Source organism: Cryptotermes secundus, unplaced genomic scaffold, assembly GCF_002891405.2.
Source record: "Cryptotermes secundus unplaced genomic scaffold, Csec_1.0 scaffold354, whole genome shotgun sequence".
Classification (NCBI taxonomy): domain Eukaryota; kingdom Metazoa; phylum Arthropoda; class Insecta; order Blattodea; family Kalotermitidae; genus Cryptotermes; species Cryptotermes secundus.
The window spans coordinates 354,532-364,602 of record NW_019737392.1 but is presented as its reverse complement, the minus strand read 5'-3'; the positions used below and the strand labels follow the sequence as shown (position 1 = coordinate 364,602).

The following is a 10,071-nucleotide window of genomic DNA, read 5'->3' as shown; positions in this document are numbered from 1 at the left end:
GCTAACCTTATATTGCGATGATTCAAAATTGTTACAAACACAATGGTTTGACTGCAATGAATGAACGAATGACCGATCTGGCAACACCATATTCCGAGAATGTACTCCTGTGTCTTTCTAACAGATATTACAGAGCGAGCGATTTCAGACGCCCACAGTCCTGCATACCGACATGTCCCATACGATAAATAAGCTTCAACAAGAGATAGCATTCATTATATGTGAGGTCGCCACGAAGGACTTACACTGCTAAAACGCATGGTGCAGAAAATGTATTATACTGCTAGAACGCATGGTGCAGAAAATGTATGAATTTCGGGAAATTTTATTTTGGGAATCAGTGTAAAAATTTTTTACAGATATTAAAATCTGTAAATTAGAATATCTGATTCTATATTCTTTCTAGATTAAAGGAGCGTTCATTTCGTTCGTTTATCATAAAAAGTGTAGAAATCACACCATTTTTAGAAACATGCTTACAATTTCATTGCTCTAGAAGGGCGGGCATTTAAATAAACTCCGTCCAGCTGCCCCTACCGGAAATTAAATGGCCCGTCCGATAAAGGTTAAAAAGAGTAAATTCTATGGCCCTGTTTTCTTTTTCACCATGGGAAAAATGAGGGGAGACAGAGCAGATATAGTTGACAACTTGATTGATGGTGGCGTTGCAAACCATTAGGACTGCGATGGATTTGGTAGTTTGCATATTACTGGGCAAAGCAAAAGCAGTTGTCTAAAATTTCTCATAGTTCATGGCTGAAATTCAGTGTTTTAATCAAGCTCAGTTTTTTTTTTATGGTTTGATCATGAAAATACAAGACTTGGACATGTCTTAAAATAATTACTTCAAACAGTACATCAAAATTTATATCATGTTTAATGCTGCAGGTGTGGTACATTTATTATGGAAATGGCACGGAGCCACTGGTGGTTCTGTCTGTGTACGCCCTGATATTTTGTGTGTTCTGTCTGGGCTTGTCAGTTGGAGTTGTTCTTGCTGTAGGCATGCTTCTCTATTTCCAGGTAAGATACTTCGCTATACACATGTAGTGACATACTTGCCTTCTGTTGTGAGAGGAGATCTGTAGACATTTCTGTCAGAATTGATTTGGGTGCTGTCAGAAATGTGGATATGCTTGCATGCTTCATCTCTAGACATACTTTATACTTTATCAGATTTGTACAAAGTGTATTATTGTGTGCAAATTGAGAAAGCTATATACCTGAATAAGATCTATAACTTATATCTGAAATATTTGTTGATTTGTTTTGTAGTTGAAATGAATGTAAATATTTTTTTAGATTATATGATAAAGAGCTTCTGGACTTAAATTTGGGACACTTGGAGGACATTTAAAAACTACATCAGGAGGCTTGCGAGCATTTGATTTGTTCCTGCAATATAAGTATATTGTGAGAAGTACAAAGTACATGCACTTATGGAACAGAACTGTACATGTGCAGTAATCAGCAAGACCATTGTTCATAAGATCAAGATGTAATGCAAGGTTGGGGATTAGGAGAATTACAATTGTTGGACCAAAACGTTTTACTTATAATAAAAAGTATGATTGCTATGGTCAATGAAAATGAATATTGTATTGTTTTAGGAGAGTACAGAAATTTCTGTCATGTTGTACACGTACTTTGTACTTTAAAAATACCCCTGTGTATCAGAACTTAGCATAATGTCATGTTTGCAGTTGCGGTCCATTATAAGGAACCAGACAGGTATCGAGGACTGGATTGTAGAGAAAGCTCATCATCGCCGTGATCCTGGTGATCCTAAATTTGTGTATCCATATAATCTTGGCTGGATGAATAATTTGAAACAGGTGAGATAAGTGTATATGCATCTACACTATTATATAACAAAGATGTGTGAATGTCATAATGAGATATAATACAATATGTAATATTTTATATGCAACATAAAAGTAAAGTAAAGGTATCCCCTTAACAGGCCATGAAGGCCCATAGGGTTGTGAGAGGTTGAGGCTCCCACATTTTCTAGACACTCAGGTTACAGGTGGTGGTAAGGTTGTCAGCTTTACGCGCCAGCCACCCTTTTGTCCACCAGGAAGATTCCTGGTACTCATTTCTGTTAGAGGCTGAGGTGACCCCAGGGTTGTAGTGTGGCTGGAAGGATTAGGTAAATTGAGAAAATCCACCTTGTCCTGACTTGAACCTGTGACTTTCTGGCTTGTAGCATAGTGCCTCAACCACCTGCACTACCATTTACCCTTTTATATGCAAGGAACATTCAAATAACAGTGCAGATTACATTTGCTGAATTTCATTACTTGGAAGTTTTACTGTTACAGAGCTTGATATAAAAGTATATTATTGACCTTTGCACTGAACAGTTAATATTCAACTCAGTGAAAACTACTACTAAGGGCATGGTAGGTGTTGCCATCCTCTTCATAGTGTGTCAAAGTATAGCATGTACATATGAGACCATAGATAAGTTAACTATGAAAATTCAGTTCTTGAATGACTTTACATTTTTCACTCCTGAATAGCAATGCATCATTTCTTTTATTTTTGTAACATCTTTTAGTCTTCTTTATTTAATGGTGCTTTCAGTGACTGGGATTATAAATAGTGTTGAATGGTCACACGATTAGTACATAATTAATAGTAGTCATTTCCTAATTGAATGTACTGTCCCAGCATTGGCCTGAAGGGACAGAAAAGCCACAGAAAGCCCACAGTCAGGACAGCTGGTGACCACCTCTGTGGTCTAGTGGTCAGAGTTCCTTGCTACAGATCCAGAGGTCAGGGTTCGATTCCCAGCGCTACCAGATTTTCTGAGAAGTAATGAGTCTGGAACGGGGTCCACTCAGCCTCATGAGGATAATTGAGGAGATATTCCAAGGAAATAGCAGCTCCAGTCTAGAAAACCGAGATTAACAGCCATGGAGATCCGTTGCGCTTACCACGCAACACCCCCTATCCGTTAAAGTTGGCACTAGCTTTGCCAACAAGTGGCGGTCGCTCAGTCAGTATAGTTCGCTTACAAACTAAAACCTCAAGTTTGTTTCTCTTTGTAGAACAGCTGGTCTCTGGACTAAGATTTGAGCTCAAGCACCTACCCAATGTGATTGCTAATGCTTCTGTGAAGGCAGTACTTTTGGATAATTTGCTGCTGCTGTTATTGTACGATGGGGTACCCAAAAGAAACCGAATTAATTTTTTTGTGGGCAGAGCTTTTGTAGTACCGCGTTTTGCCTCTATGAGCGCATAGAGCTAACATTCCTGAGTCGATAAGCCGACTACCGTTGCTTCAGAAAGTAAGGACTAGTTTCGGCAGAGTTTATAGTGACAACTGTTTTGTGTGATCGTCGTTTTTGCAATGGCTGATTTTCGTGAACAGGGTGCGATGGTGAAATTCTGCTTTTTGCTCGGGAAAAGTGGAATAGAAACTCTTGAAATGTTAAAAACCGCGTACAAGGACGATGCTATAAGGAAAACTCAAGTGTTTGAGTGGTTTTCCCTTTTCAAAAATGGTGAAATGTCAATTGATGACAAACCTCGTTCTGGTCGTCCTTCCACGGCCCGAACACATGAAAATGTTGAAAAAATTCGTGAAATCATCAAGGAAGATCGACGACAGACCATTGAAGAAATTGTGGAGCTGTCGGGAGTGACTTGGAGCTCAGTGGCCAGATTTGTGGCAGTTGGGTGACTGGTTTTTCCATCATGACAATGCCCTTGCTCACACAGCCCTGTCTGTATGACAATTCTTGACCAAAAATGGTATGACCCCTGTTCCTCACCTTCTATGCTCACCCGACCTTGCCCCGTGCGACTTTTTTTTTGTTTCCTCGAATGAAAAGAGACATGAAAGGAAAAGACGATGGAGGCGCTGTCAAGCATCTCAAAAGATGAATTTAGACAATGTTTTGAAAAATGGAATAAAAGACTAGACAAGTGTATTAGTGTAAGTGGAGAGTACTTTGAATGGGATTGAAGGTTTGTGCTTAAAATTTGAATAAGTAAGTTTAAAAAAAAATAAGTTCTGTTTCTTTTGGGTACCCCCTCGTATATGTTAACATGATACTTTCTCTTATTACAGGTTCTAAATTGGACCTGTGATCCAGTTGGAGATGGAATCACATGGCCCGTTGCTCAGGGTTGTGACCAGTACACCCTAACTGTGAGTAGGGCCAATTTGGTCAAGGTGTGCCTGTTCCATTTAAAATGCTACACTTGGGTCACATAAAGAATGGAGATTCTTCCTCTCCTGTCTGTCTGGCAGCTTTCGCCCATATGCGTGCCTTCCCTCACTCCCTCCTGTTGGTTTGTTGTTGGTGTTGGTGGAGGGGAAATGTCCAGTGTAAGTAGCAGGGGGAGATGGTTTACTTAAAATTCCCACAACTTTTGTTCATTCTTTCCCAGACCCAAGTATAGCTTGTGTGATATTTGTTCAGATTTGTACAAATATTTAAATTTTAAATCAGATTTAATCCTGTTTTACTGTTAGAAGGAGCAGAGCCTTTTTAATTCTGCAGTGTTTTACTACATTAGGGATAGCAAAGGATATAAATACTATAAACATAAGTTATTTTGAAGAGAGTATTTTATGCTGACATCCTCAGATACATCATTATTCAAGGTCTGTTATTTTCCTGTGACCTGCATGACTTCCAGCTGTTACGGCTCAGAAGTCTCTAAAGATCATGAATTGGATACTCCACTTTTTTAATTACTGTATGTTTAGGATTCACATGGAGGATATAAAACTGATGCCAAAATAAAACAGATAATTGAACTTTTGAGACACTTGGATCCCTCAGTATAATAAACCACAAAAAAAAAGCATTAATAAAATTAATGGAAACAGGTTATTTGAAATTGTTATAGAAAATGATATACAGAGTAAGGCAATATATGAACCTCAAACACAATAACAGTAGAAATACAATGAGAAATTTCTGAATATAAAGAAATTAATAAAAATGAAAGACAAGTCTGTAATGTGTCATATTATACATCATGTATATGAACAAAATAATATAGAAATTGAGATTGACCAGACATGGAAACTTCTTAATTGGCAGAAGCTGTAACAGTACCTACCTTACCTGCCTGCCTGCCCTAGGTGAGCCTTGGCCTCCACTACAACCAGTCTCCATTGCTCTCTATTCCTCATCTTCTCTATACATCCTTTCTCTTTCTTCTTCTTCTTCCTCTTCTTCTTCTTCTTCCTCTTCTTCTTCCTCTTCTTCTTCTACTTCTTCGTCTTCTTCTTCTTCGTCTTCTTCTTCCTCTTCCTCTTCTTCCTCTTCTTCTTCCTCCTCTTCTTCTTCTTCTTCTTCTTCGTCTTCTTCTTCTTCGTCTTCTTCTTCTTCTTCGTCTTCTTCTTCTTCTTCTTCAGGTCGTTCTCAACATCGTCTAGCCATCTCATCCTGGTTCTTCCTTTTAGCGTTGTGTGTACATTCCAAGTTGCCATCACAATATCATTGTTCTCTGTGAACTGTAACAGTCCTGCTCTGCTATTTAGGGGCAACCAGATCCTTCTAACCAAATATGAAGTGATTTACATTACTGGGTATACAGTCTGAATACTATATGTGCAGAATTTTCATAAAGATACACACTGAAAAACAAAAATTATGATTTTTAGAGGGATATAACATATTAAAGGGAAAATACACAGGTGAACCAATTGTAATGACAGAACAGTTGCAATATTATTACATTGATCTCTAGTCTAATCAACAAGTTGAGTAATTCAGCATATCTCCACAAGTAACAAGATGACATGTATATGATATTAGGTTCTCATGGTGGTCAGTAAGAACATTGCAGTCATCTGGAATGGGTAGAAGAATACACTTCCCTGAAGATGTAGGCAGCAGGTTCCTCCAGAATGTCGGTACCTATCTACCAAACTACATGGCGTCGCATCCCAGAGGATCATGATCTTCAAGATGACATATCCAATAAAGCAAGGCCTTGCACATAGTTTCACTGAGGTCAAGGTTATAAGAATAGGAATGATTATACCCTACATGTAAGACTTCCCTGGTCTGTTTGTGACATGTAGTACTGTAGGTGGAACCAATGTTTCAGAGGAACCTGTATCCCCCATCTTCAAGTGGTATGCATTTTCAAGACTACATAGTGTCACAGTTTATTTTAGTCATGGGTAAACACCTCATTGCTTCCCTTACTTTCCAGTAAATCAAATAGGAACATCACATGAAATCCTCAAACCTCATCCTTTTTTCTGTTTCTATCTCGATATTTGTTGGTAATTTTAATTGACATCTGTTGTTTAGAGACCAAGGACTTTCATATTGGACAAAGGACGAATGATGTATAGTCATCATGAATTTGTAATATGTGACATGTTTTATATCTAGCCCTATAGGGTGATGATTGGATCCATGAAATGAAAATAAATGTAAATGTAAATATTTTAACACAGTTTCATGAACGTTTATTGATTAATTAATGTACATATTCTGAGTCATATATACATTTACATATTCAGAGAATTGACATGTACAGTTGCTTCCATGTCGGTGAGTTCTTATATATTTTGACAGGAGGATTCCAATATCTGCTGGATAAGATTCTCATTATGTTCTTGGAGGTTGTGAGGGAACACTTCTTTCATTTATCTTGCAAACCAAACTTTGCTTGGTCTGTTCTTAGAGATTCCTGCTCTTGTTAAAAATTTCCTGTTTGACTCAATATTCATGTCTTTATTGTACTGTAGTGCGTTAATATGTTGTTTTTTTCTTATTATTTATACAAATAAAGCGAGAACAACAGCAGCAGAAGTGTGAGAAACGTCAGCGAACTCGTATGTACACTGTTGTGGAAAATTATTCAGGGTCTTGGGTACCTATTACAAAAGGTTGGAGGGTACTTTGTCACCCTCCATTCACAGATGAGCCCCGCATACCATTGCAGAAGGGAAACACTATCTTAGTCACACGCTGGAGAAGGTTAGTATTGTAATTTCCCATACAAGTATCATTATGTAAATACATTGAAAGTTTTAGAAATTATTGTGTGTCTTCTTTTGACATTTACACATAAAAACAAAACAGGGAAGGAATTTGATGTTCACACAGAAGCAGAATGAATGGTATTATATTAATTAACAAGTAATTTTGTGACAATGGCATAGTAATACAATGATAAATTTTCTGGGCTTTTGTATACACAATGATGTTTGAGACTGGAATATGTCTTTTTCTCAAGATAAGGAACCTATTCTGATGGGTCCAATAGTGGAGTTGGTCCCTATCTCAGCAGCCTCCGTAGTCTAGAGGTAACGTTCCCACCTCATGATTCGTGGTACGCGGGTTCAAATACCCGGCGGAGATCGTCGAATTTTTAAGGGCGGAAAAATTCAGGGAACAAGTCCTCCGGGAGGGACTTTAAGCCGTGGGTCCCGTGTCGTAGCTTTACGGCACGTAAAAGAACCTCATATCTCCAAAGGAGATCACTGAACCAAATTCAAGGACGTTTCCCACCCAACAGCAGTCTCTAAGGCCTCTGATAGATGGGGGAAGCACTATAGATACTGCCAAGCCAGTTGAGAACTCGCTGGCTCGGTCGGGACTGATGGTACGCACCATTATCGGTAGGGTATAGAGACTGGTTGAATATCTGGAGAAGCTGCAAATTCTGCAGCTACCCAAGAATTTCCCAGCATTTTATGAAACCCGAATGTTCATTACCATGTTCACAAGAGCTCTCCACTGGTCCCTATCCTGAGCCAGATGTATTCAATCCATACCATCCCATCCTATCTCTCCAAGATCCATTCTAAAATTGTCCACCCACCTATGCCTTGGTCTTCCCTGTGGTCTCTTTCCTTCTGGCTTTCCCACCAATATCCTGTATGCATTCCTCGTCTCCCCCATTCGTGGTACATGCCCTACCCCCCTCATCCTCCTTGACTTGATCATTCTAATTATACTTGGAGACGAGTACAAGTTACATATAGTAACACATCAGCTACATCAAGATACGTTTCAGACGATTGCTTTGGATCTTAATAAATGAAAGTTTTTACAATTTGGAGTTTGATCTGTTTTTGAGAGCAGATGTGATTTTAGAATCAAGATGCCTGCTATGGAATCTAAATATGTAGCTTATTAATCGTGCTCCATTATATTATATTTTTGTTGATTAGTTTTAAGTGTTTTCAGTTTTCATGATTGGACATCATTCTTATGTTGCAGACACTGGTTGTTTGGAGAGAAAATCCAAAATGATGGAATCAAGAAACGGGAACGAGGCTGGTTCCCTCGTCCCTGTGCTGTAGAACTGGTAGAGGGAGCATCGTATAATGAAGAAGACAAGAAGAAGTGACAGAAATGTTGGAAATGAAGGCAAAGAAAAAAAACACATGCGAACACAAAGGAGTTGATTGAGGCTGTAGCTGTGATGCCTTGTGATGGTGTTGCTTTCCTTTATGTATTTAGTAGTGAGCTGCACTTTCTTCCTTGTTTCATTGTTTTGTGTGAATATGTATATTGGAAAATTATTGATTAGTTCCGGTGAGAATGTTTATGATATGGGCAGCAAAGCATTTTCTATGGATATGTGATATTTTTTGGGACCATTACTGACATACACATAACTCACCTACTCATGGAACTGAGCTCTTTTTGAGAAGCCACCAATTGTGCAGTTATTCAAGAACTGACATGCACATACTTTCAAAAAAAGATTTCCATGTTTTGATTGATGCTTCCTCGTGTAAGTGAATTACACACCCGAGCAATGTGAACAGAAATTGGGAAACTGCAGTACAGTTAATAATATTTTTGATGTGTTAAAATCTTTTCCTTAAATATATCAAGTCATTTATAGATTAACTCTTGATATTCAAGCACTTCCAAAATATGTTTTCATATTTTTAATGATACCTCTCACACAGAATATATTCAGTTACATGGGAAACCATCCAACTGTATAATATATACTTGGGTCATTTTGCTTGTGTAAAATGACCAGTGTCAGAATATATAGCTGGCAACATGGGCTTGAGATTTATATAGTTTGGTAACGCTACAGCTGTGAATGTATGGTATTATGGTTTGTGGTCAAATGCAGGGGCATTAATTGGGCATCATACGTACGTGATTTCTATACATATTAGATGCCGTATATAAATATCTTTGTTTATATCATGTGCAGTATTGATTGAGGGTATTATTAATTGTATCAGCCATATTGTGCAGGGAAAATAGGAAAACTGATGGAGAAGTAACAGACTTTGAACAGTATTTTGTAAGGACAAATAGAGAACTCTGGAACCTGGAAAGTCAGCAGCTTGCTCAGTGAAGAAGCGCTACATCATTAGCCCCAAGATCACTCTTCTTTCCAGAGTCCTGACATTCCCATGATAGAAATGCGGTATCTTTGCTCTGAGATTGAAAGCTGATGCTGCCCTGTTCCAAGCAGTGGAACTGGTTGTGCAGGGGTTTGATGTAAGCTTCCATGTCTGGAATGATTTGTTTAATTTTCTATGAGGCTCAACACTTTCTGCCATTCCTAAGTTGCATTCACAGGTTGCTCATCCAAGAACATTGCAACAGCATCCAGTTTATCACACTAGCAGCTTAGATCTGGTGCCCTTGTGTGCAGTTCAAGCAGTGCTGGTATGATATTGATATGTCTTGGGTTTGAATTTAGGGCTTAGACCATGACTGTATGAATTTTGAAAGTAAAAATAAAATATGACCATTGTTCTCTCTGCAAATATATACATACAGTAAAACTTCTTCACTGTTTTTTTTTCTTATAACATGTGTTTCCATTGCGTATTTATTTTTCGTGATGCGAACCTAAGTTGCATCCCTCGTACTTTTTATTATAGGCTGCAAAAGTCACCTGTTTCAGTGTGCAAGAAGAAAACATTTTGTAACCTGGGAATTACATCTTGAATTCATCACTAGTAATTTTTGATTACTGGTAATTGTCAGATTTTTACCTTGCCTTTGGTATCCAACTTATATTCATACATCTAATTTTGTACCAACAGCAATGTCAACATTGTGTTTAGTCATACTTCTAGTGCTATTCAATGTATGG

The 10,071-nt window shown here is 38.1% G+C and overlaps 1 protein-coding gene and 1 long non-coding RNA gene across 5 annotated transcripts in view; one reads left to right on the top strand and one right to left on the bottom strand.

The window, feature by feature from the left end:
- LOC117282774 overlaps nt 1–5,180 on the bottom strand; it is an 8,524-nt gene extending 3,344 nt beyond the window's left edge. The window contains exon 1 of the long non-coding RNA XR_004513635.1: nt 5,086–5,180. This is a non-coding gene — a long non-coding RNA (uncharacterized LOC117282774). The remainder of the gene's footprint in view (nt 1–5,085) is intronic.
- Nucleotides 1–9,761, top strand: part of LOC111870299 (palmitoyltransferase ZDHHC6) — a 17,953-nt gene extending 8,192 nt beyond the window's left edge. For all 4 annotated transcript variants that reach the window (XM_023862466.2, XM_023862465.2, XM_023862467.2 and 1 more), the window contains exons 5-9: nt 889–1,023; nt 1,704–1,835; nt 4,082–4,162; nt 6,778–6,965; nt 8,214–9,761. In XM_023862466.2, the coding sequence (XP_023718234.1) occupies nt 889–1,023; nt 1,704–1,835; nt 4,082–4,162; nt 6,778–6,965; nt 8,214–8,343 (666 nt within the window). In that variant the 3' untranslated portion in view covers nt 8,344–9,761. The remainder of the gene's footprint in view (nt 1–888; nt 1,024–1,703; nt 1,836–4,081; nt 4,163–6,777; nt 6,966–8,213) is intronic.
- Nucleotides 9,762–10,071: the final 310 nt, after the last annotated feature.